General features: G+C 31.4%; 1 protein-coding gene across 3 annotated transcripts; it reads left to right on the top strand.

Moving 5' to 3' along the window:
* Nucleotides 1–374: 374 nt before the first annotated feature.
* On the top strand, nucleotides 375–26,827 carry LOC105830342 (probable multidrug resistance-associated protein lethal(2)03659). 3 transcript variants are annotated; one of them, XM_036286835.1, is made up of 15 exons: nucleotides 375–561; nucleotides 10,746–10,858; nucleotides 12,621–12,902; nucleotides 15,230–15,660; nucleotides 16,117–16,273; nucleotides 17,845–18,047; nucleotides 18,356–18,810; nucleotides 19,209–19,423; nucleotides 19,974–20,192; nucleotides 20,689–20,878; nucleotides 21,180–21,356; nucleotides 21,709–22,165; nucleotides 22,308–22,683; nucleotides 23,196–23,892; nucleotides 24,460–26,827. In XM_036286835.1, exons 2-15 carry the CDS (start codon nucleotides 10,782–10,784, stop codon nucleotides 24,601–24,603), a joined length of 4,080 nt encoding a protein of 1,359 aa, XP_036142728.1. In that variant the 5' UTR covers nucleotides 375–561; nucleotides 10,746–10,781; the 3' UTR covers nucleotides 24,604–26,827. The 3 variants fall into 3 exon arrangements, with proteins under 3 accessions (XP_036142728.1, XP_012525064.2, XP_012525065.2); XM_012669610.3 differs by lacking the exon at nucleotides 375–561 and adding an exon at nucleotides 10,497–10,596; XM_012669611.3 differs by lacking the exon at nucleotides 375–561 and having other exon boundaries at nucleotides 10,605–10,858; nucleotides 12,728–12,902.
* Nucleotides 26,828–27,712: the final 885 nt, after the last annotated feature.

Raw genomic sequence — 27,712 nt, 5'->3', positions numbered from 1 at the left:
AACTTTTTGTTGTAAAAACATTTTATCTTAAATTTTTAATTTGACAATTCAGCGAAGTATTGCTAGACAAGTGATACAACGCAGAATAATGAACCAGAAAGTTTTATTTTGCAATACCAAAGCGTATACTAAAAATATTGTATTGTTCAATTGCGTTATTTGTACGTGTATTGTACAGCGTATTGTTCAATTGCCTGTCTAGAATATGCATTCCAAATAATTTGATTTTAAAAGGTTTTAATAAGTTTCGAATTTCAAATGCTTTTGTTTCACTGTGCGCGTATGAAAACGCGATATGGAGGGGGGGAATCGCGTCACGTGTCGCGTCGAGATGGACCAATAAGACGCGCACGCAATCGTGCGGTCGAGCACACTAGCTGACTAGCATAGTCGAGCCACGGCTATTGAACGGAGTGGATGTTTTTCTCGTTATCATCGTCACTGTAGTCACCGTTAGCATCATTAATCGTGTGCTTCACGGAGCCGGGAGGCGTTATGGAATCCTGATAGTGCATAGGATACCCTCGTCGAAAGGTGCAGCCAGCGGTTCTCAATCTTTAGGTAAGTACTTGAGTATGGAAAGAGTATAGGGTTGCTAAGGCTGCCGCCAATCGACTCGCGCGACTCCGGATTCAGGTTACATAAAGGCGGGCGTGTGTTAAGATTTTTTTTGTAACATCCTCGTCTATACCGCGATGAGCGGTGGTCTGTGAGCGAGGGAAACCGGGACGCGATTTTGAAATGACGCGTGTGTAACGTACAAACAAGCCTCTTTGACCTTTTTGCGAACAGGTACGTCAATGACCATGTACTTCTCTACTTTTATAGAGTTTGAGAGTATCTCTTAATTTCCTTTCAATTCGCTATTTTATTTAACAGCGATATATTTTCAAGTATTTTATCCATATAATAACATTATATTTCTGGAGAGAATTTTCTCTTAGAATTCACTTTTGAATTATGCTTGTTACACTTCGAAGATTTGACTATATTTTTAGTAAAGTTTGGTAAGATTTTAGTAAAATTTTGCTTGAATTTTAAAATTTTGATTTATTAAATAAACTGTTTTAATAAAATTTGACTAAATTTAAAACTAAAGTTAATAAAAGGAGTATGGTAAATTGGAAAAATTTTGTGATACAAAACCAATCGTCATGAAACTGGACACAAACGTATGAAACGAGGTAAAATATGAAGAAATTTAATCAAAATTGACCGGCTAAATGAGTAGATCTTGCTAAAAAATTAGAAAGTAGGTCCGGCAGTGTCTATTTACCTACTCATCGAATCTTAAGGATTTGGAGATCGAAAAAAGTGCTGACTGAGGAAACTGTGATTGTATGCTAAAATGTGATTCTATGAATAGGTCAAATAAGCACTGTTATCATACAACCTGCTGCTATTTTCTAATTTTTAACCAGAATCCATTTAGCTTGTCAATTTTGGTAGATTTTTTCATATTTCACCTTATGAACTTTTATATTTTTTTATAATTTTAATTATAATTATATATTTAATATAATCACTTAATATATGTAACATAAAAATTAAAATTATAAGGAAACCGTGCTTACAAAAGATTTTATTCACATACCATTTAAAAGAATTGTGTTTCATATTATTATGTAATATTTATTGTTTATATTTTAAATGAGAAGGAAAACAATTTGAATATATGTAAACTTATATTTCTGAAGTTGTATATTTATTATGTTAAAACAATGCATTACGTTCAAGTGGTGCGCACCTTGTTATGTCTTAATTTTGATACATAAAAATATCGAAATTACAGTAAGTAGGTATGTACATATTTAGTATGTTTTGTTGTTTATCATTTACTTATTTATTTTTAATGATAATGTAACGAATGCAAATAAAAGAGCAAAGTAACGAAGGATATTTTCAGCGAAAACTTTAATGGCTTGATTTTCCTCGACTTTATTTGCATAAAAAATATTAATACTTATCTGATATACGGAATTGCAAGTAAAGTTAATACAAAGTACATGCGTTTAATTGCTTCCGGGATTTTTAATTTTCCGCGGCGCACATCTTTGTAGGAAGTTAAGTTAATTTAAGTTAAATGTCGCGAAATTAACGTATACACGATTGGACAATTTTGTATTGTAATTTTTTTTCTTTGAAAAACGAACACTATAACCGGTTACAGCATCTATCTTTTTTAAAAAAATAAACCAAATACAGATTTGCTTACAATGGAATTACGTTCCGAGATTTTGATCATAAATCGAATTGATCGAAAGTCAAATGGCATTTATATTTTATATAAAGTATTTTTTAATGTAAACTAATTATTACTGAAACGATTACGTATAAATTTTTATTTAGGAAATGTGACAAGACAGAAAATTCAGACTTATAATCTTTAAAACTTATAATTCTTAACATAATATTTAGCATTATAAAATTAATATTTAATTTAGATTGCTGGTTGACGAGTGGTTAATCAACTTTGTCATAAATTATTTTAAAAAAGTTTAAACTGAAAAAACAATTGGGTTACATCTTGTTTATATAAAGTCCATATAACTATGTAATATTGATAAAGTTGAATCATTATCACGTTATCAATTAATAATGTACATTGTTACATTGACTTTTTGATATTAATATTTGATCATATTTGTTACTTCGTAAAACGAGTAACAAGTACTTAAATTTCCGAATTGTTAAATTATAATTGCAGAAACTATTTTCCATTCTCTCGGTATGGTCACAGGAGAATTTTTGTATTTGCGGTGTAATTTTTGCATGTGAAAGTAATGGTTAAACTCAGAAGTTTACATTAACGTCAAATCAATCGTATGTAAATATGCCGTGGAAAACCACCACGTGTTTACAGAGGGTTAAGTTGAATCTCGATCGTATCGAATTTTAAAGCGAAAACCTCGAGGATAATATCCTCGGAAAGGAGGACGCGTCCCTGAGGATCAAGGCGCCTGGTCACCCTAAATTGACTCGCGACCTCGACGCTTTCTCACTGCCGCCTGTTACGTAACGCGCTTATCAGTGTCTGCAGTCCGCGCTGCCGCGCGTGTTAAACTTTGCATTACATTACATGATTCGCGGGAATCCGGAGCTGTACGGCGAGTCACATCGACCATTTAGCGGCGTTCCGGCTAGCCGCAAACTCGCGGGCGAGGTAACGCCGAATGTTATGTAGAGCTGTTTAGTCGATTCGCGGAAAAAGAAAACCGCGTGTATGTAATACCGAACAAGGTTCCGGAATTACTTTATTCGTAGATGCCGCGAGCAATTTGGTTTCACTGCGCTCTGCATTGAGAGATTGAAATGCGTCGCAATGAAGGCAATTAAGTTTGAAATTAGATTGAGATTAATTAATTGGTGGCATTTTAAGTAATAAAATTAAAGTATCCTTCATTTTACATACATATTATATAATACACATACATTATATATCTAAATTATAATAATTAATATATACATATGTATATATATATATGTATATATTATATATTGTGATAAAAATAAAAATTTGTTTTATTTAAGTATCTTTCGTTCATTATCAGGATATTTATGGCTAATTATAAACAATCAGAAATAAAAGCATGACCTTTCAATAATAAGCATCTTGATAAGAGAGAGATTTCAGATATTCAAACACAGATAAGAAAATTTCCTCACAGACAATTCGAAGATTTCATTGTAAAGTATATTGGAATATGTATGACACGCTTTGCCGAGGACAACGAATGCATTTAAAGTGCGACGTATTATTGAGACTTTCAAAAATATAAAGTTGTAAAATTGCAGATAACGTGATTGCTTTTGTGACACTCATAAAACTGATTTTAAAAAATTATAAGAAAAAAGAGTAATCAGACTATCGTCAATAGATAATTCGGAGAAATGGTAGCGATAGAGACTGAATGTTTTAATTTATTGAATTGTCTGATGCTTTAAATTGAGCTTGATATTGTTGGGCTCTTCGATGAAATATGAGACTGAAAAGAAATCATTGTTCGCTATACACATGGTTCAGTTATTTTGTACATATACATATTTACACGGAACAAGAGAGTTTACATGGTGTACATTACGCCTAAACATTGTCGGGACATATGTTCAGCTGCTGATTGAAATGTAGGAATAGTACGTGCAAGAAAAATATATGCGGATAATTAACACATTATTCAAATTAAATAACCAATCTGAGATAAGTGAAACATTAAATATTTAATATTAGACAAATCTAATTAGCAAAGTTATCAAATAAATATATAATAGAAATTTTTTTATATTTTTATTAAATATATTAGTTTAATATATATATTAATAAATATTAGTTATAAATATTAGACCATATTGGATTGTTCAGTTTAAATATTAAAATTCTAACTTGTGATTTATAATTAGTGATCCAAAAACTCTTTGTTTAAAAGTTAAAAAAAAAGTAATTTGAAAAATTCCCGACACAAACGAAACATATTTAAAAGAAACATATCTTATAATATTTTAAACATAAATGTTTAAACATAATAACTTTGATTAATTGTTGTAATTCTATTATTTACAACTTTATAAAATTTTTTTTAAAGATATATGTATTCATATATGAAGTTTCCCAGAATTTGTGTGGAATGTATCGTGCGATACTGTATGCTGGAGAATACTGTATACTAGGAGAAGCAGTTGTGCTTTCCGACAAAATTACGTTTCAGTATTTTTTAAAACACATTAAACCTAATCAGCGTTCTAATTAAATTAAGCATAAGCCAAGACACACTCTACGTGTTGCTTTACTATTTCTCTATGCTCTCGTAACAACTATGAATGATATTTAAATATTAAATACAATGTAATGGGAAAGAGAACTTATTTTTACTTCAGTTAAATAATTTCCCCTAATTAAGTTGTATTTATAGTTGTATATTTTTAGTTGGATATTGAGACTCACTTTTTTTCAGATCAATTTATGAAATGAATCCGCTTTTCATTAAGAGAAAAGTGATGAAAGGCGTGTCGAATAGATCAACAATGCCGTCTTTATCAACTCGATGAAAGAGAGGCGTCGCGTTAACATAACACAATGTTCAAATTACGTCACGTTCTTTATCGATCGTCATTGTGTCAACAATGAATTAATCTTAATTGACTCTTGTGTAACGAGCAACATAACGGCGAATTAAGAGTATAGGCGGAAAATGTGATTGAAACGATGATTTCAAACCGATTAGCAATCCCACGTCAATTTAGCGAACTCGAAGGATGGTTTAGTGACTATATTTTTTGATACAATAACTTTGAAAAACTTTGTATATATTACATAATATACATTATATAATATAATAATTACTTTAGATACTCAAATAATTGTGCGATGTAATTTAATGATTTAAGCATCTGTGTAAAATTGAGCATAATTCTCTTGTGAATTTAAAAGGTATTTAATTTTTTGTGCAAAAGTTAATTTGAATTTTCTTGTTTAGAAGTTAATTATATATTTCAAATTACAAAATATGATCATTTATTCTGCACAAGTTATAATCATTATGAGCTAAATTATTTTTTGCTTTATCTTTTTGCAACTGGTTTTAGAGTCAGGTATTTTCGATTAAAATTTTTTGTCATTTTTTATTCATAAAGAAAAAAATCTAAAAAGCCACAATTTAAAAATTTTGATGACTTTTACCTGATACTGTACAGCCGAAACATCCTGAGAGAACAAAATGAGATATAATTATACGATTTTTTTGTGAAAAACACTTTTGTGAAGATAGAGTAGTCGTATTTATTGTAAAGGTCATATTTTTCTGATATTTAAATTTAATTAAAAATAATATAAAATGGTACAAACCTTACAAAAAGTTGAAATATGAATCTAATGCTTGTTATATTATAGTTTTTAAAATATTACGCTTGAACAAAATAGCAATCAAAGTTAACATAGTGGTTTTTTATTTATAAATTTTTTTTGGCCGCAACGAAAAACTAAACATTGTAGAAAAATCTTATGTCAAGCATCAGTTTTTTGTGTCTAAAAAAAGTGTTGCTCATTGATTGATTGAACTATCTTCAAGATGAAGATTGATTTTTAAAACGCGCTTATAAAGATGTTGAAAATATGATAACTTGAACAGCGCGTGCGTGCGATCTTATTTCATACTTAAAAAAATTTTAATATTAAAGACAGAAACTCTAAATCAGAATCAATATTCTACATCGCCCAAGAAAATGTTTTGTTAGTGTAGATTTCTCGATTACAACTTTATCACTAATTTTTATATCTGCTAGAATTTGACTGCCACATATAGAATTTGTAAATTCTGCTTTTGTTAGATTGATTAAGGCTGATATTAGTAAAGGCAGAAAATTAGTAGATAATTAATTATATAGTCCTCAATTTTATACAGAAAATACAGTTAATACAGAAAATTACGCAATATGTTCGAACTTTTTTTTAGTGGTGGGTTTTTTTTTAGTGTTGAGTGCCTTCACTGACATATATTCTATATTAAACATATTCTACATTAAAAGATAATGAATAGTCTGATTTCAATCCTACATTTTTAACTATAATTACATATCAATCATGTATGCATTTTTCAATACACTGATTCTGATTAATGACGGTGTTCTCCTCATTGAAAGACACTCGGTCTGTTTTTTTTTTGCTGCACTGCTGCACTAAGTGCAGCAAGTTAGAAGGAGAAAAAAAATATTTATTTTACTTTAACTTGTTGCACCAATGCAGCAGTGCAGCTAAAAAAAACAGGCCCAATGAGTATTCATTGATAATTACAGTTATAAGCACTTGCTTGTCAGTGCTGATTCAGACAGATTTAGAGAGATTATTTAAAATAATATGAAAATGTTTGATTGAAATATTGATTGAATATATTGAAAAATAAAAAACAATTTTAAACAGAAAATATTAATTCATAATACAATTCTATGACCGAACATTGCAGTTAATCGAACATTTATTAATTTCAACAAAATTTTAATAAACTGTAAAATTTCTTGCTTTGTTTTTTCTTATTCGCTTCACGATTATCTCGAATAATTCCGACGACTCATGATGATGTGTTACTGCAAATAATCGTTAATGATAATGATTCTGATAATGTACCAATACAGTACAGAAGGATGAATTTGCGCTATTTGGGAATAACAATGACAGCGCACGCACACGCAGGTGCGAAATATTTCATTTATTTCTGTTTATTACATACATGTATTATGTTATTAGTTTTAATTTATTTTTTTATATTATTTAGAAAATTGCGTTGTGTCTTATTTATTAACGATGTTGAGTTTGTCCTCATATAAAGCGTACTATTAATAATTGAGTATTATTTTTTAGTATCAGAAAACATTTTATTTCCGTTTTTTACAACAAGTTTATATTTTTATTTATTCTTATTTACAGTTTTTGTATACTATTACTTTTTTTATTAATATATATTATCATATATTATAATTTTACTTTATTTTATTTTTTGAAAGTGGTCTAACTGTAAATAAAAAATCTAAAATAATGAATTTACCCTATATTTTGTATCGTGCATTTTAATCGATTAAAATGCACGATACAAAATATGAGGTAAATTCATTATTTAAAAAAAATTATTCTATATTTGAGGGGGGATCCCTATTTTTTTAGATTTTTTACTTAGACTTTCATAATATCTTGTATAATTAAAAAGTGAGATATCTCATATCTCATTTGTTAATCGTGTTAAGTTTGTAAATAGTGTCGTAAGTAGTATTATTTTCCAGTATCATATATCATTTTACATTTCGTAATCTTGTTTGTACGTAGAATTTTTCATTTGCTATTATATTTACACGTTTACACGTACGCGTGAAATCTTCTGTTGAATTTGCTTATCAGTCAGAAAATCTTCATAAAGTCTCTTCGGTTATCGCAGAATTTGTCGCGTCTACCTTAATCGTCGACCCTGCATATGTGATAATTGTCCACAAAGTTTATTGTACGTATGTCGCTGTGAAGGTTAATACCAGAGTTTTCGTAATTTATATTAATTCTCATTTGCTATTTACGATTCGTTAATGATTCATCATGATAATTCGAAGATAATTTATTCCGTATTACTTATTTCAGTTACTTTTAATTTATTTATTTTTCTTTATTAGATTTTGCTCCTTATTTTTAGAATTCTATGATTTCTCTTTTATTTCTAATTTTAGAAAGTTGATTAGATAAATTACCATATTAAAAGGTCGAGTATTTAATTCTAGTAATTAATCTAATTGATTTTCTAATTAAACTACCATAATGGATTTTTCAGTACATACATATATGTACACAAAGATTGCGAGTTTCTAAACGTATATAGAGTATCACTATACATGAATCAACTGACTTGTGCACTTTGATTTCATTTAAACATCGCTCTTTTGGCGAATCGATACACGGAGAGAATTTTTTCTTAACTACTCTGAAAATTGTGGTAATTGTGAGACAATGTAAACTTTGAAGAATTTTACTATACTTTTAACAAAATTTACCAAAATTTTGCCAAATTTTGTTAAAAGTATAGGTATAGTAGGTATAGTATAAAGTACAATTCTTCAAAGTTTACGTTGTTTCACAATTACCACGATTTTCAGGGTAATTTTTAAAAGAAAATTATCTTCATGTACAAAGTAGGTCTGACCTTTTAAAAAGTAAAAAGAATATACCTATAGTTAGAGGAATGCACTTACTATTATCATCAATGATCAGTTATAATTGTATTTTGATATGTACATTTAGTCAAATTTCTTCGATTAATTATATAATTTTGATAATACATTGGAAGGTGTTTTTTTTATTCAATCAAATTTCTTACATTAATTATTATATGTGATTTCGATACATTTTGAAGTGCTTGAACATAAGCGATAAAGATTAATTAATAGGAAATTATCATATATTTTTAATTTTTTCTGATGCTTTGATATTCAAATTAAAATATATTAACTTAATCTTATCTATGATAAACGTATATTTTTTTATCACATAAACTTGTTAAGGATTGTACAACATATCTTTCGTCAATTTGTCAATATTTAATTAAGAAAGTCATTGGCTCGTTATCACTCGTGAACGATCAAATCTATTCTGTTTGATTTTTCTCATTGAGGGAAAATTTTTATCATACAAATGGATTTAATTGTCTACGGATGTTTTTACGGGAATAGTACATTGCATTACTTATATAACGTATAATAAAATTACTTCGTAGTACGTCGATGTTGACCGAATCTAGAATCTAAAATTTACATACTATTTTTTATCTTAAGAAAATCCCAAAAACATCCTAAAACATATCATTGAAACCTACAGAAAAAGATAATTATTTATTTTCAAGATTTTTTAACATTAGAAGATAAAAATTCTCTCACCGTTGGTCTATATAATCACTGTTAGAAAAAAAAGTAATATTTTTAACTAGAATTGCATAGTAAAATAATTATAGTCAAGAATATTATTTTTTATATTTATTTTTATAATAATTATTACAATAATAGTAACAATAACCATATACTTATGTATATAGTGATGTCAACTATGAAACATGTTTTACTATAAATTATATAGTTTTAAAATAATAATATGAGTAATAATAATATGATTATTATTACTAATATAATAATAATAATTACTATAAAAATAATATTTCTAATTACTATAATTATGCAATTATAGTCACAAATATAATACACTTTTCTCAGTGATCTTTTAATATATTACAGTTTTATACATTTTTATAAATAACTTTTATAAATAATTATTAACCATTTTTGTAAATAATTATTGACCATTTGCCAATTGAAAAATTGAGGTTTTGGTCAACTTTTGTAGGATTTGAAACTGTAAAAAAAATCGATATTAATTACGAGTATATCAATAGAATAATCGTTATTTACGGTTGTCAAATTTCGGTGAAATTAAATATTCGTAGAGTGTGTGTAATAAAATATTTAGACAGGCGTCGCGTTGACGATATAAAGATCTGAAAATATTGAAACAGAGAATAATAAAAAATTAAAAAACATCTACGCAAGAAGATTTATTGTCGTTTAGAAATTCTTTCTGCTTCGTAACGAGTTGCAATAACAAGCAATAATGCGAAACTCGCGTGTTGAGCCTGAAAATAGCTTTCTCAATCAATTACGATTACAATCAGGCTACGTGAAACGGGCCACATGTTGCTAATAAGATAAACGCGATATTGGAGATCGCAGACGTTACTGATTCCTCGTAAGAGCCACCGCACAAGCTCTTCTATAACGCCTTACGTTACGTTAAGTACTCCATATGAACCTCCATATCAACGCACAAAGAACGTAAAAACTTAAGAACTTACGTTAAGAGTTTCTTTATGTGTTGATTTAAATTTAAGTACGAACTTAGGTTTGTGGAGTACTTAACGTAACGTGACGCATTACGCAAAAGCTTGTGCGGTGGCTCTAACGCAGAGATAAGATATTGTAGACTTTATCAAATCGTGATTCTCCTTAGCGAGGAAAGGAGAGACGACAGTGAAGGATCGTGCGGCAGTTGCACACGAATGTACTGCATAATGTAGTTTGCCGCTGCAGGTCCTCCCTTCGTAGTTTTCTTCTTTTTCGCTCTTTTTTTTGCAAGAGCAACGTAATCGCCGGATGTAATCGTAGCGTGTGCGCGCACGTGTTACATGGGTGTGCGTATGTCTGTGTACATGTACTAAAGGTTCGTCCTACCTTTGCAGAAGAGAAATCTTCCTGTGCGAGACACCGCTGTCATCATGGATGGAAGAGAATGCACCGAGAAGGTGAAAAATCCCAGAGCGAGCGCCAACATCTTCAGCGCCTTGACGTTCTCGTAAGTACGAAAAGCGAACTGCGACTGCCAGAAACATAAAATCCGACGAAGACAGACAAAACTGAGTAAGAAGGACGCATAGGCGGCTCGGTTCAGGAAGGAGCCCACGATGCAATAACTTGATATTGAACAAGGTCCAAAAGAGTCCCAGGAATTTAAAATAAACCAACCATTTTTACTTTTTAATACAATTGCCTTTTATTACAAGACAATCCTTAAAATGATATAAATTAATATCGTTAGAAAATATTTATAATTTTTAGTTTTCAAAATTGAGTCCAATTAGAAAAAAATTTATCAAAACTGATGAAAAATTCATCTCCACAGTAAAACCGAAGAAGAAAATTTAGTTTTATTGCTATTTTTTGTAATAAAAAATTAATTTGTTATTTCAAAAAAATAAAATAAAAGACGATTATATTGAAAAATAAAAATGGTTGTTTATTCCATTATTTTGTTTTACATTCTTGGTCCGGACACTTTTGGATCTTTGCAACTTCGCAAAACGTAATCCAGTTAAAAAATCAAGATGTAAACGTTTTTTTAACAATAGGACGTAATTGACGAACGAGTTCCCTAAAAATAATTAAGACGATTGATTTAACTTTATCAGAAAAATAAAATTTGGAATTAAATTCCAATAAATTCAGTCAGAATTAATCCGATTATATTTTTGTCGGTCTGAATTTACGCTTCGCCAGACTTTGATAATATATTTTATTAATAAATATATGTATTTTTCGATTCTTAATACCGAAGTTTTTACATCGTGGATGTACAAACTGCTCGATTAGAGTGTGAAGAGATTAGCGTTATCTTGAGGTGATTACAATGCACTTTCCTAGAGTTATTTTCCGGAAGAATCAGCGCGCAACCATAATAGACGGACAAACAGATGGACAGATAAGAAGTAAATGGAGGCACCTCGTGTTCAATTGTCTCATGTATTAGTAGATTAACTCGGTTTTGAGTAATGATAAGCGAGCGGCACGGCGCGATTTATCAGAAGCCACAGATAATGGTCTGTAAATAATGTTGGGATCATCTTGGATCGCTTATAGAGTGAACAAATAGTTTCTTAATTTTATTTTGTTGCACTCGCATGATTTTTATGCCCGGTAACGTATGTTTTTTTTTAATATATCTTTGCTTTATCGATTTAATTTTACTCTGATAACAGATAACGCGATAATCAGACGCAGTCGATTGAAATAATTTCCATCGAGTTTTATACATTCTTGTATCTTTGAAAGAGCGAATCACGATTTAAATCCCAAGATTCACTTTCGCTAGTCGCATCTCAAACCGTTGAGAATTACTTTTACGAAATCCAACAACTCCACGTTTACATTACAAAATCAAGAAATATTGGGAGACATTCTCGTATTAATCGCGATTATCTAACGTTATTTTGTCATAATAATTAAATTACAATTTTTATGTTAAACAAATTTTTTTGATTTTAATGTCGAGTTTTGCGAAGAAAAAATCCTTTTTCGAAGAGAAAAGTCTTTAATCATCATCTTTGCTCTCTTGCGTTAAGGAGGTTTTTTTGGATTTCAAAAAAGCAATTATTTTTTGACAAAATGATGCAGATTAATTTGCGAAGTGATACATCTTGCGATAATACCTTGACAAACGGGGACGAACAGGGTGACGTAGATTTTAGTATCCCGCCGAGAGAAGCGTGTAACGCAAGAATTGGAATGAATTGCGAATTGGTTCGCGTGAGTTAAACGTGTTTTGCTTTTCTTCTTCGCAGTTGGATCCTACGCATTTTCTGGGTGGGTTACCGCAGGGATCTTGAAGTAACTGATTTGTACACACCGCTTAAAGAGCATACAAGTGGTATTCTTGGTGTTAAAATAGCGAACGCCTGGGAGAAAGAATGCGAGGCGTACCAGCGCCGGCTGGAGCAGGTCGCGAGCAGCGGGTCGCAGAAGAAGGTTAAGGAGCCTAGTCTGATGAGAGTCCTCATCAGGTGTTTCGGCTTCAAAACTCTGTTGTACGGGATTGTTTTGGCCGTCACGGAGATCGTACTCAGGTACAGTTTTACTTCTTAAATCCAGGAATTCCCTTTGTGGAATCTCACTCTATTTTTTTATTCCCTGCTTTTGTCTTGTAAAAAAAAAACGATACGAGCCGTTGGCGATACTGACCATTTAATTCTGTGGAGTTAAAATCGTGATCAAGCAGTCTTTATCAAATCTATTATGATATTTGAATTGAATCAAAATTCAATCAAGTAAGGATAATTTAATTAAATAAATTAAATATTTGTAAAATATTTTAATCAAGAAATACAATGAATTAAAAGCTTATGAATTTGAGCTCTTATTCTATTTTTTTGAACCAGTTTAATTTCCAGCCATTATTTGTCCAAGCATTTAAATAAGTATATTTGAGAAAATTAATTGAAAGTCAAGTTTTCTCTTTCATGAAAACTTTTACGATCTATTTATAAATTAAAAATTCCGATTAAAATTAAACATTCTCTTTTGAAAAAAATCAATCTTGGAGCATATTTGGAATTACTAGCGTTATAGATTCCTCTTTGAACTGCTGAATGTATGCAGATTAATGTTGTGTTTATCGGCTGACGGATTCGCTATTACGCCCACTGAAATCTCCGTATCGCTGCAAAATGCCACCCATGCTATTTCGACACACAGAAGAGGAAGATATCATCCGTCCTTAAGTCCCGTGGTTTAACTTTGCGATTTTTTTGTGGAAAAATAGAACGACACTTTTAGACACAAAAAATTAGTAACAGAAGTTTTTCTGTGAAATTTCGTTTTTTTATCGCATCCAACACAATTTATAGCTAAACCGTCATGTTAACTTTGATCAGGTGCCATTTTTTTTATAATGAGTCCCGTGAGAGAACCAGTAATCATTGTAAACGTCGTTTTTTAAGAACATGTTTTAGAAAATTAAGGAGCGACACTATTTTATATTAATTTTTACTAAAATTTAAATGTCAAATAGAGAAAAATTATCTTTATAATAGAATAGAAACAACTTTTTATTTTTTTTATTTTCTCACAAAAAATTCGCAAACTTAAATTTTGGTTGATTTATCTAGGTATAAATGTGCGTTTTTAAGCGAACTAATCACTTGATTCAATTTCTTTCCGTAAAAATTTTATCAATAGAGATGTGCAAATAAAACATTTGTAACGTCAAATCGAATCGAATCTTTGAAAGAAAAAGTACGAATTAAATTCGAATCAAATTTTTCCTGATTAACGTGTTAATTTGAACATAATAAAATATTTTTTAAATGATGTTGCAGACCTAGTTTAGTAGACGAGAAAATTATTCGCAAGATATTTAGGAAATAATTAATTTAAAAAACTAATATGCTAAATAAAAATTTACAATAGATACTAGATAAGTATGTGAATGTAAGATATTATATTATATCGATAAATAAGCACTGAATACATATTGTATAATTTATAATGCTACTGTCGAATTAATAATACTTTAGTGCACTTGATTAGGAAAATATAACGGAGCAATTTCAAATTTTGTTCTAAATTCTATAAAATCATGATGTTGTACAAATCTATGAAATATTGAAACTAATTTACGAAGAGGCTTGTTTATTGTACATAAATTTTTAAATATCTAGTTTACAAGATTTAGAAACAGTAGAAAGATTTTAGAAATCTACAAACAATCAGGCACAAGAATTGGTATGCGTTAATAAATTGTATAATAAATACAAGATTGGTTTGGCAGCAGAAATATACACGAAACAATCGAAATAGACGATTGATTCGAAATCGAATCATAAATGATTCAAAATTCTCGTATTATTTGCACATCTCTGCTAACAAGGAATTTTTACCAAGTGACACACGTCCATTGTTTTTATCTGATCCAGGAGAATTTTAAAAGAAAAGAATTTATTTTTTAAGTGGTCTAATATTAATCTAAAAAATAGCTTAATATTAGACTATGTAAATGAGATGTTCAATTTCAAATGATACAAACATGATAAAATATAATAAAATATCTCGTAAACAACAAATCCGAAAATACTTTGTTTAAAAAAAAACTTGAAACAAAAGTTGCTTAATTTCAAAGGACACGTAAGTCGGTCAAAAACATCATATTTATGAGATATTTTATCATATCTTGCTTATATCATTTTTAATTATACATCTTGTATAAGTAATCTAAATAACATTGAACTATTTTTTTAAGCATAAATTATTTTCTTTTGGGTTCCTGAATAAAATGAAAACAATCGACATGTATCACTTGTTAAATGTTACTTGTAAGTAATAAAAATATTGATTAATTATCTACGTATTTTTTTTTCCTCTCCCATGATCTAACAAATTTTCTCTTGCGACGCAGAGTGCTGCAACCGCTATTACTGGGCCAGATGCTGCGCTACTTTAACACCATGGAGGTTGACAAGTACTATGCGTACATTTACGCCGTCGGCGTGATTCTATGCTCCGCTGTCAACGTATTTGTCATCCATCCGTACATGATGGGTATCTTGCACATGGGCATGAAGGTTCGCGTGGCCTGCTGCTCGCTCATTTACCGCAAAACGTTGCGAATGACCAGGACCGCGCTGGGCGAGACGACAATCGGTCAGGCGGTTAATCTGCTGTCCAATGACGTTAATAGATTCGACATCAGTATCGTATTTCTTCATTACCTGTGGGTCGGGCCCTTGGAGACTATTATCCTCACGTATGTCATGTATCACGTGATCGACGTCGGAGTATCGTCTGTCATCGGTGTCGCCTCTCTGCTGATGTTTATCCCTTTACAAGGTGAGAAAAATCACTGCTTCGGCCGTTCCTGGCGATAGAAGTAATCAGGCGATTAAGTTGAAAATGACTTGCTCATTTTTGGATTGATTTTTTTCACTTGACTAATTGTAATAAATAATAATTTTAATAAATAATAGTATAGAATTAATTTTAATAAATAATAATTGATTTTAATTAATTGATTTATAATTCTTTGATGGAATTCTTTTCTTTAAATTAATTGATTTAAATTAATTTTGAGACAATTTTTATTCTGAAATCTCGAGATTCTGCACCGCGATCTTTTAGTTACTCTTAAATGCCAAAATTTCTACATTAAAAAATTCTTACCGCTACAAGTTGTCTCATTTCAAATTGCATGCTTTTTGCCGATTGATTAACACATTTCGTTCAGCAAATCACCGAGAGAGTATTGCTCCTAATCTTATTTTACGCCTTGTTCCCGGAATTCCTCAGCGTGGCTAGGCAAAAAGTCGTCAGTGCTGAGATTTAGAACCGCCAGCAGGACCGACGAGAGGGTGCGATTGACGAATGAGATTATCAGCGGAATCCAAGCCATTAAGATGTACACCTGGGAGAATCCGTTCAGCACGCTTATAGAAAAAGCAAGAAGGTAAGTGCACCGCCATTTACGCTGATTACGCAAACGGCATTTATATTAAATGTACGTTGAGCAATGCAATCATTAAGGAAAAATCCATTGCAAAATACATCTGGCGATGTCTTCATAGATCGAAAGGTATTTCGACGTGGCCGATATCTATGTTGATTATCACCTCGTAGATTTATGGTGGAAAAAATTTTTTAGAATTATATTTTAAATTTATGGTGATTTCTGAAAAAAAAAATCTTCATAAAGTTGATGGAAATTATAGAAAGAGAAATGTCAGAAATCTTTAAAATATTTCAGAATTTACATATAAAAAATTCTATGAAAGATGTAGACTTTCTCAGGACTTCTGAAAAGTGTTTTAATTTATATAAAAAGATCTGTTAAAATTTCCCTAAAAATGTCAAATTTATATAAAAATTCATACAGAATTACTGAAAAATTATATGAAGAATTCTAAGGCCCGTTTCTACCAATGCAGATTAATTTTAATCTCGACTTAATTTACTTTTGTCTTATTTTACTTTCAAAAATTAGAAAAAGATAAAGAATAAGTTAAACTGATATTAAAGTTATCTATGTTGGTAGAAACGGGCTTAAGAGAAATTTTTAGAGACTTTTCAACTAATTTTTCGAGAAATGATAAAATTCTAACGTTAGAAAAAGTCGATAAATACCGTATAACAAAACGATTATATTATTACAATAATTTTTTTTATTCGAAACGAATGTATTATGACACTGAAACTCTATAAATTATCGCGAAACATTCTGCGGATATGTTCTTCTATCATCTTCAAGATTTGTATCCTACGCTGAGTTACATTATCGTCGAATTGAATAGACTAACATGCTAAAAGCGAATCGGTACTTTGCTTGTATTGCAATTGCAGTCGTTGATACGATCGGTTGAAATGATAATAGACGACTGCAACAGCGACGGCCTTGTCGCTTCTACTGCACTTTTATCGCATTTGCATGTATTATTATGTTATTTTCAAGTATCAAGAGCTTTTTGAAATAGAAAATTTTATGATAAAAATATCTGTTCTCTTCAATATCTTGTGTGTTTAACTATGTAAATTTCGATATATTAAATATGTATATGTTTTTGCTCAATTTATGTGTAATTTTTATTATATTTATTCTGTGAAAGAAAGGAAGAAATAGATTAATGATATTAATAATATATTCAGTATTAAATATGTTCTAAAAATATCGATTGGTTCACATTTCTAGTTGCTAATGAATATTTAATAGCTAAATCTGAAATGTTAAAAAAGCAATATACTATTTAAAAGGCAAATGTCCTGCTGACTGAACATGTACTTTGTCTCGATAAAAACGATTAATCTCTATCAAATGCTTTTTTGGATAAAGTTTTGATTCGATTCGATTCAGTAATTCATTCCTATTTATAATTTTCAAATCCGAATTATCTCTTTAATTCTCGATATTAAGTAATTACAGGTTCAACGAATCTTAACTATATTTTTCTAAGTAAATATTCATCAGAAAACAAAAAGAGAGAATGAAAGAGAGAAAGAGATTGACACTACGAAATTTGTTTGCAGGAAGGAAGTTAATGTTATTCGGTGGGCGTCATATATTAGAGGTGTCACCATGTCGTTCATTATCTTTACCACGAGGATGTCGCTGTTCATTACGGTGCTAGCTTACGTGCTGCTTGGCTCTAAGATAACGGCCGAGAAAGTGTTCATCATAACTGCCTATTACAACAGTTTACGCACAACTATGACGGTTTTCTTTCCGCAAGGTATGCGTGGTTGATATCGATAACATTGATAAAGCACGTCGTGCTTTTCTTTTTGTTTCTTTATTTCAATCTTTTCTTTTATTTTTCCTTCTCTTCTCTTTTTTCCTCTTTTTCCTTTTTCTTTTTCAATGTTCTTTATTAATTTGTATTTTGTTATTAATAATTATGATCTTACACTTCGTGCATTTTATTATTTTAATACCACAAATTAAAATCTTATTTAACGATTGCATTTAGCATTAAGTAACTTAAATAAATTATTCTATACTTTTATTCTCCTTTATTAATCTGTTTTGTCCTTGACTCAGGGATAACACAGGTAGCGGAAGCGATGGTATCCATAAAACGACTGCAGAAGTTTTTGATGTATGAGGAACTGGCATCTTCTGAGATCGAAGCGAATAAAAATAATGTGGAAGAGTACAATGAAGAGGGCGTGAAGGAAAATAACGAGGACAACGCGAAGGAAAGTAACGATGAAGAAACTAAGCAAAGTAACAAGGAGAATACGAAGGAAGATCTGATTGAACAGAAGGACGACTTTGCGATTGTAAACCAGCCGAACTATATCGAGCACAGTATTTCCATTGAAAATGGCAGCGCCAAGTGGCTGGACTACGAGCGCCAAGACACCTTACAGAATATTAATATAAAGGCCCGTCCTGGTGAACTGATCGCCATTGTCGGCCAGGTCGGCTCGGGTAAAACCAGCCTGCTGAACGTTATCCTGAAAGAACTGCGTTTGCAGGAAGGTTCCATTCAAGTACGTTCGCAATTTTTTTAAACAATTAACATTAAATATTTAAGAAATTTAAATAAATAAATGTAATATATTGTGGTGGAGATTGTAAAAATTCATATAAAAAAAGAGATTCGCTGTTTCGTTATATTTTGATGACTAATTTCTTTTATTATTGTTAAATAGATAAATGTTAAATAAATAATTTTATTTTTCGAAAATAAATCGTTTAGTTGATTTATTTAAATATTTATATATATTATTTATGCATTGTTAAGCGAAAATTGTTTATAATTAAATTTAAATGTAATTTATACAATTGTTTTCTTTCTCTTGATTGTGTTATATGTTATATAATTCAATTGTAATATGTATACATTTTATTTAAACTACATGTATTATTTTAATTATTTTTTTTACAGGTTAACGGCAAGATTGCTTATGCCAGTCAAGAACCGTGGCTATTCGCCGGATCGGTAAGACAGAACATTCTATTTGGACGAAAGATGGATCAGATTCGATACGATCGTGTGACTAAAGTGTGTCAGTTAAAAAGGGATTTCAATCTGCTGCCTTATGGAGATAAGACAATTGTAGGCGAGAGAGGTATTAGTCTTTCCGGTGGTCAGCGTGCAAGGTTGGTTTTTCAGAACTAATAATACAATACATGTAGAATTTATTCAAAATTTTAATTTTAACTTGTAATTTCAAAGAATCTCGCATATTTTAATTTATTGTAATATAAATTTTTTAATGTAATATTTTTATTTGTTTTTTCTTTGCTAATATTTTATGGCTTGTTTATTATTAATTTATTTTATTTTTTTTTTATTACAATTATTTCTTGTGTGTGAGATTATTCTTAATATTTTATTTGTGAATTAAATTTGTATCAATAAAATGAATATTATTTATTTACAGTTATAATTGCAAACTATCATTAAATAGCATGTTCGTGAATCATTAACACTATCGCGCGAGTGGTAGATTAATGACCGAATGACAGACGACTGTCTAAACATAATCTTTGATTGACGAGTTTTAAATCTTTATATCTTAAAAATTATTTTTTGCAATAAAAATCCACAAATAACTATTTTACTTAATTTTTCGAGAACTTTCTTGTATTTTGATTTGTAAATTTTGGAACGCTGTATATACATATATTAAATTGATGTGATTGACAGAATAAATTTGGCGAGGGCCGTTTATGCCGAAACCGATATATATCTCATGGATGATCCTCTGAGCGCCGTGGACGCCCATGTGGGTAAACACATGTTTGAAGAATGCATCGACAAATATTTACGAGGCAAGACTCGAATTCTCGTAACTCATCAGTTGCAGTACTTGCGCAATGTCAGTAGAATTATTGTTCTGAAGGACGGAGCCATTCAAGCTGAAGGGTACGCTTCCATTATATTTTCCTTCTATCTACATTTTACTATAATTAACTGCAACAGGTTTCTCTTTTCTTAAATAATATTGTAACGCAACCGACGTTTGTAAATGTTTAATATGTTTGTTCATACATTTATTTCATTGCTGCTTAGATTCTCAAATATTTGGATTCTTCGATTCTTGAATTCAAGGAGGAAGTAATGATAATTTAGTAGGCTAAGACAAAGGAAAATAACTTATCTTTGTTAAGATTCTTTATGAATCAGTCACAGTATGTAATGATTTGAATATGGTAATAGTTTTATTTCAAATATTTGTGTAATCCAATCGTCATTAATATATCCAGCCACCATTATCTTCTCGCACAAAAGACACAACATTGATATGGAACGTTCAAATGTCTGTGTGTCCATACAAAATTAAATATCTATATTTAGAACATCATAAAATTGTTTCTATTGTTTTAATATCGGAAAGGATATGAAATTTTCTGTTCACCAGCACTTTTGACGAGTTGGGCTCTATGGGAGTGGATTTCGGTCGACTGTTGGATAACCAAGAGAAAACGGATGAAAAAACGTCTCAACCTCCTTCGGCTTCCGTTAGCCGTAGCAATTCGCGTACCGCCAGTATCACTTCACTGAGTTCTTTTATGACGAACGATACTTCGAAACAAGCGGAACCTGAGGAGGTAATTCTTTTCTAATTTATTTTCTAAAGTAATACTAATATCTATCTTATTATTTAACTGATATTGTGACTTAGGATAATCGTATCGTATAAAGTTATAACGAAATATTAGTTTAGCTTTTTATCTTACAACTAGATTTTTATATATTAGAAAAATACTAATACTGATAATTAATGATTAACCAACAAGTTTCTTAAGTAATTTACAATTCTATGAGTGTCTCCTGATTTTTTCAATTATTATATTAATATAATTTTAAATAACACATTAGAGTGACATATATATTAATTGTTAATTTCAGGTGGCTGAAATGCGAACAGTAGGCAATGTTTCTGGGCAAGTGTACACGGGTTACTTCAGAGCTGGCGGCGGCTGGTGCATTATATTCTTAGTGGCGTTGCTTTGTGTATTTACACAATTAGCGGCCAGCGGCGGCGACTTCTTTATCACTATCTGGGTTAATATAGAGGAAAAATATGTAAGTGCATCTCTGTACATAAATTCCTAAAATAATCGACGAATTTCATTTTTTAATTTGTTTGACTGGCTTTTCCAAAAAACTCCAAAAATCTAAACTTTTCTGTTAAAAAAATTCCTAGTATTTTTTATATTATCTTAAAAATTGATACATACTTTTTATGTACACATGAAATAAACAGTACATTTACTAGTGAACTATTTAATTATAGTAATTAATTATAATAGTTGATTGTTACAATAGTAATTGTTATTATATAATAGTATATCATTAAAATAATTAATAATTAATATATAATAGTCAATACATACTTACGTATCAATTATATATTATTAACTATATAACTTCATAGATGAAGCAAACAGACGATGGTGTTGTGGAAGACTCGAGCAGTCCCTTAACGCGTTTGGAGTGCATCTACATCTTTAGCGGGCTAACTCTGTTGACAATTGTCATTACTCTGATTCGCTCGTGGGCCTTCTTCTGGACGTGCATGCGAGCCTCGATACGCCTGCACGATCGTATGTTCCGTAGCATCAGTCGCGCTACTATGCGGTTCTTCAACACCAACACGTCAGGACGTGTGCTCAACCGCTTCTCCAAGGATATGGGCGCAGTAGACGAGATGTTGCCCACCGCGCTTATTGATTGTATCCAGATTGGTCTGTCGTTGCTGGGCATTATTGTCGTCGTCGCCATCGCGAATGTGTGGCTACTGATACCCACAATGATTATCGGCATCGTCTTTTATTACTTGAGGATCTTTTATTTGGCCACCAGTCGTAGCGTCAAACGTCTCGAAGGCATCAGTGAGTATCTTAGACGCGTCTTTCTAAAATCGAGCTTTAATAGAACAATTCGATTATATTGTTGAAAGTCAAGTTATGAGTCTTCGTTGAATGGATTTCAATGCTTCGAATAAATTGAATGAAATTTCTAACTTTTTTTTAGCTCGGTCGCCGGTCTTCGCTCACCTGAGCGCGACTCTTCAGGGACTCCCGACGATCCGCGCGTTTGGAGCACAAACAATTCTCACGAAAGAGTTTGACAATCACCAGGATCTTCATTCGTCTGCGTGGTACATTTTCATCGCGTCCTCACGCGCCTTCGGTTTCTGGTTGGATGTTTTTTGTGTGGTGTACATCACGCTGGTCACATTGAGTTTTCTCGTGCTGGACAGCTACGGTCGCGGCTCGATGGACGGCGGAATGGTGGGCTTGGCGATTACACAGAGTATCGGTCTCACCGGTATGTTCCAGTGGGGCATGCGCCAGAGTGCCGAGCTAGAAAACCAGATGACTTCGGTGGAGCGCATCTTTGAGTACAGGTAATTGTCTATTTTCTGAATATCTGGATATTGTATTTATATATTATGCTAATGATCGTATATTGTTAAATTAGGTTCAAAAACTTTTTTATAGTTTAAACTTAAGCTTAAGAATGAAAACAAAAGTTTAAAAATTAGAACATTTTTTTTATATTTTTAAACTTAAATTGACTGTCCCACATTTTATTTTTGTATGTTATACTTTAAACATATGAAGCGTTTTCAGTTATATAGAGTTAACTCGAAGAAAATTTGGACCTGTAACGTTATTGATTCTGTCATTTTCCGGCGCATTTGGAATTTTATATTTTAGAACAATAAATTAAATATTTTTAGATATATATATATATTTTTTGTCTAAGATTCATGTTCTTTAATATACTTTTTGTACTTTTTCGTCTATCTTAAAGTTTTAAGATTTATTGAAAAACATCAAATTTCTCTAAGTATATTTTCAAATGGTTTCTTTTAATTATTTTAAATAATGTTGGTATATAATCTCTCTCTTTCAGCAAAGTGGAGAGTGAGCCGCCTCTGGAGAGCACTCCCGATAAAAAGCCGAAGTCCGAGTGGCCGCAGGAAGGCAAAATCGAGTTTAAAAACGTGTTTCTACGCTACGCACCGCTGGAGCCGCCGGTGCTCAAGGGTCTCAACTTCGTCATTTTCCCGCGGGAGAAAATCGGCATCGTCGGCAGGACCGGCGCTGGCAAGTCATCCCTGATCCAAGCGCTTTTCCGCCTGGCCGATGTGGACGGCCTAATCGAAATCGACAAAATCGACACGAGCCAGATCGGCCTGCACGACCTACGCTCCAAGATCAGTATCATCCCGCAGGAACCGTTCCTATTCTCCGGCAGTTTGAGACGAAACCTCGATCCGTTCGACATGTACACGGACGACCCGCTGTGGCGGGCGCTTGAGGAGGTCGAGCTAAAGGAAATCGGTCTGGAGGCCCACATCAACGAGGGTGGCTCCAATCTCAGTGTCGGCCAGCGACAGTTAGTCTGCCTGGCGCGCGCCATTGTCAGGAATAATCCGATACTCGTGCTGGACGAGGCGACCGCGAACGTGGACCCACGAACAGACGAGCTGATCCAGACGACGATCAGGAATAAGTTCGAGAAGTGTACAGTGCTAACGATCGCCCATCGACTCAACACCGTCATGGACAGCGATCGCATCCTAGTAATGGACGCCGGTAGAGTAATGGTAAGTTTTTTTTTATATAACTTTCTCTTTTCATACATCTTTAGGATAGAATGGAAAAGATGGATCACGAAATCTTTTTTTCTTTTTGTGGAGAAATCAATGTATGATTTTTTTAAAGCAGTATATTTTATCGTATATAATCCTGCAAATTTATTTCTTGATTATTCTTGTACTTTTATTTAAAGTAAATTTGAATAATGTCCATTTTTATAAATGTAAATTAACTTTAATCTCGATTGAATTAATTCTTTTTCTAACTCTCTTAGAGAACTTTTAAAACCGAGATTAGAAATAATCTACATTGGTAGAATTGGACATAAGCTACTAGAATTGCAAGATGCTATGATTAGATAATGCTGATTGTCTCCAATACGAAAGTGCTGATAATACCTATCCTTTTCATTTCGCAATATAAACCATCAGCAATGACCATATATCTTCATCGTTCCTATACGTTGCGTAAATATTTTATACGTGGTAAGCGTATCAAGCTCTAAAGAATACAGCTTCTCGTAGCGAGTGTGGATTATAAATCGCGAGTTTTTTAAAGACGGACTTTTATCGCAGGAATTCGATCATCCCCACGTGCTGCTGCAGAAGGAGACGAGCTATCTGAAGAGTATGGTTCAGGAGACCGGCAAGGCGATGGCGGATGCTCTGGCTGCGGTCGCTCGCGACTGCTATCAGAATCGTGCGTTCACGGCACTCTGATAGGTCCTCGTTAATTTTCCGCAATTTTGCGTCCGATAGACACCGTCAAAGTTCGGAACATCGATGCGCGAACGATCAAACGTCATAGAGCATCTCGTAATGGTTAGCGCCTCTCGCAGTTTAATTGATGCTAAGGCACTCTGCATAGAACTACCAGTATCCTAAGATGTTTGATCGAAATTTCAGAGCGTCAAGCATCCGTCCAGTCGGATATGTTCTCAGTTCTCGTTGCATATTTCATTAATCATTATTTACTGCAGTTAACACACGATTTGTAATTTTCTACACGTCTTTTCATAATGTCGTTCATGATGGATCAGCGCAACAGCGACTCATATACATGAGCATCTGAAGAACATTTACAATCTTTTTGTACGAAATCAAGAAAGAATCAACGAACTTGGAGCATATAAATATTATAAAAGATTTGGGATTTACGAATTCAAAAATTCTAAGGATCTAAATATTACGGAGATTTAAGGAAGCGAGACTACTCGGGATCGTCAAGAGAACTGGTGTAGAATTGGCGAAACTTTCAGCGAAATAATTGATTAATAATCGTTTTCACTGTGAGCTCCATACAGTTCCATCCCGCTGATCTTTAATTTTTAATAATCGAATTCTCTTGTCACATCGATGTAACGCGTGATTATCGTTCAATGTATGTCGGTGCAGCGAGCGATCAGGAAATCTAAAGCTCGCGTAGATCGCGGCGCAAATCGTAGTTACAGTATTATTATTACGTCATATTTGTATCAGCCTGACCCAGATGTTTCATCAGAAAGAATGAAGCTTAACCCGTTGGATCACCGATGTCTCTTATGGCAGCGAACTGCCATAAATACTTTTAAGGAAGGATGTACATATATACATGTGTGTATATTAATTATTTTGAAAATATGTATAAAATGGAAAATATGTATAAAATGGATCCTTAAAGTCTGAGATCCCAAAATCGTACAATTTCTAAATAATTGTAAATATTTAAAAAAACCTAAAGTTTTATATCGCTATTTGTAAAACTGAGAAAATTTTAAACTTGTAAAAATATTTGTGTGATTTAGTTAATTTTATTCAATTTAGAAGAAATTATTCTCAAGAATACTGATGGCAGGATCGGTGAACCAACGGGCCGAGAGAATTGTACTTAAAGTAAGATAAAGTGCAAGAAAAAGGATTTTTATACTCTTATTTGTATATTCCGATAAATAGATATAAAGGATGTCCAGCAAAAAACGAGTCGTAACAGTTGCAATCTCGTTTTGTCTCGGATATCGTATCCGTGATTTGCAATGCAATGTTCCTTCTGTCGCACTGTGCTATAAGTACAAGCAAGACCAAAAAAGGAGAGGTGCCTCTGTTCTAGATTTAAAAGCCAAAACTTAAGCGATAATACTTAAATGGAAAGTGTGCTGCGACATTATTTTCTATTATCGTTCTCTAAGGTAAATATTTATGTAAATTCACGCCTTGTTGTAAAGAATTCCTTCGAGAATAACTTTGTTATAACTATCAGGTGTTTCTTATAGTTTCTGATAGATTTAATACAAACAGATGTCTAAATAAGTAATACAATTAGATCGCTAATCGTCACCAAGATATTCAGTTAATACAGTTTGTACTGCTATATAATGTGAAAATAATATTTTATTTAATATTATAAATAATCTTTTTTTTGTAACAACAAAGCTAATATCTCAAAAACTGGACGCGGTCTCTATAAAACTCAAAGTATGTAATTTAGGATTTTACTCTTTACAATATAGGTTTGTTCTTGGTAGCTGCACTGCCATACTGGTGCGATAAGTTAGAATGAGAAAAAATACATTTGTCTTATTTTATTGCACCAATGCAGCAGTGCAGTGACAAAGAAAACCTTATATGTCAAGATCTCGTTGGAAAGAGGTGTAAGTTTTTACAAATATTTATCTTTTTTTATTATAGTATTGTTATTATTAAAATGGTGAGGCGCATTGTACTCGATTTTCGTGTAAATACTGCAAAATCAAAAAGTAGCGAAATTATCGAAGTTAACTTAAATGCCTTTCTCGAAAAGATTGCATTTTATATTTTTCGAGAATTTTTCGCTGGGCCTAGAAAGAAAACATGCGAGTATTCTCGACCATTGAGAACAACTTTGAAACAAATGGAAAGAAATCATTCTTGAAAGTTAGATATTAAACTAAATAAAGATATTTGTATCCGTGACTACTTCCTCGGAGTACTTTATAACGTCACTTTTTGTATCATTCTTGTTTTTATTATTAAGTCCTTTATTTATCTGTGGTAATCATTAGTAGTGATAATTATTTTGTTTTTTCTTTCGTTTTCAATTTGTACGTTATTTTTTTATCTTCAATGTTTATATTTATCATTTTTAATTTTGTATTCCTTAATAAGATAGAGATTTTTAGTTCTTTAATTCTTTAATGTTTTTTCCTTTATTTGTATTTATTCTTTTTAGCATCCTCGATGCTTAAATATTTTAATCTCAAATTTTCTTAAGTTTTTAAGTTAATTTTTTATTTAGAAACTTATCACATATATTTTTATCTTTAAATTCTTTAATATAAGAATTGTTTGGGATTTTGAATGCTAGAAAATTTTTACATATTCTCCGAAATTAATATTAATGATATGTTTATATATCGAGCCATCATGTATTTTGTGTTACATCGAACAGGTGAAGACAATAGTGTTCGATCTGAGATACCTCATGTATATCACTACTTATATCGACTTGCGCTCAATTTTTAATCCTTTTTCTGTTATTAATATTCGTCAGTAACTTCAAGTAACAATTTCAATTGTAGCATAATTAGTAAAAGAATATACGTTTTTAATTTTTAATGTTTTAATCATTAAACATTTTGCATATCGTTTTGCATAATATAATTGTTATTATATTATTGTTGTACTATGGAATATAGTATAACTATGGTAACGATATATATATATTATTGTATTATAATGTAAAAATATACGTATATTATATTACCACAGAAAAAAAGATTCTTGTTATGAGAATATTTTATTTATAGAGAATACTTTATTTTTGAAGTAAATGTTGAAATAAAATTATATAATGCTAAATAGACATTTACTTATA

This window comes from Monomorium pharaonis, chromosome 5, assembly GCF_013373865.1.
Source record: "Monomorium pharaonis isolate MP-MQ-018 chromosome 5, ASM1337386v2, whole genome shotgun sequence".
Classification (NCBI taxonomy): Eukaryota; Metazoa; Arthropoda; class Insecta; order Hymenoptera; family Formicidae; genus Monomorium; species Monomorium pharaonis.
Note: the sequence above shows the minus strand (reverse complement) of the source record. Positions and strands in the feature narration are given on the sequence as shown.

What these genes read in the sequence shown, in the direction of transcription:
- LOC105830342 (XM_036286835.1), top strand. Translation starts at nt 10,782, where the DNA reads ATGGATGGAAGAGAATGCACCGAGAAGGTGAAAAATCCCAGAGCGAGC. An exon ending in TCCGGTGGTCAGCGTGCAAG is followed by an intron (nt 19,424 to 19,973) that starts GTTGGTTTTTCA and finishes TGTGATTGACAG; the next exon opens with AATAAATTTGGCGAGGGCCG. An exon ending in AACAAGCGGAACCTGAGGAG is followed by an intron (nt 20,879 to 21,179) that starts GTAATTCTTTTC and finishes TGTTAATTTCAG; the next exon opens with GTGGCTGAAATGCGAACAGT.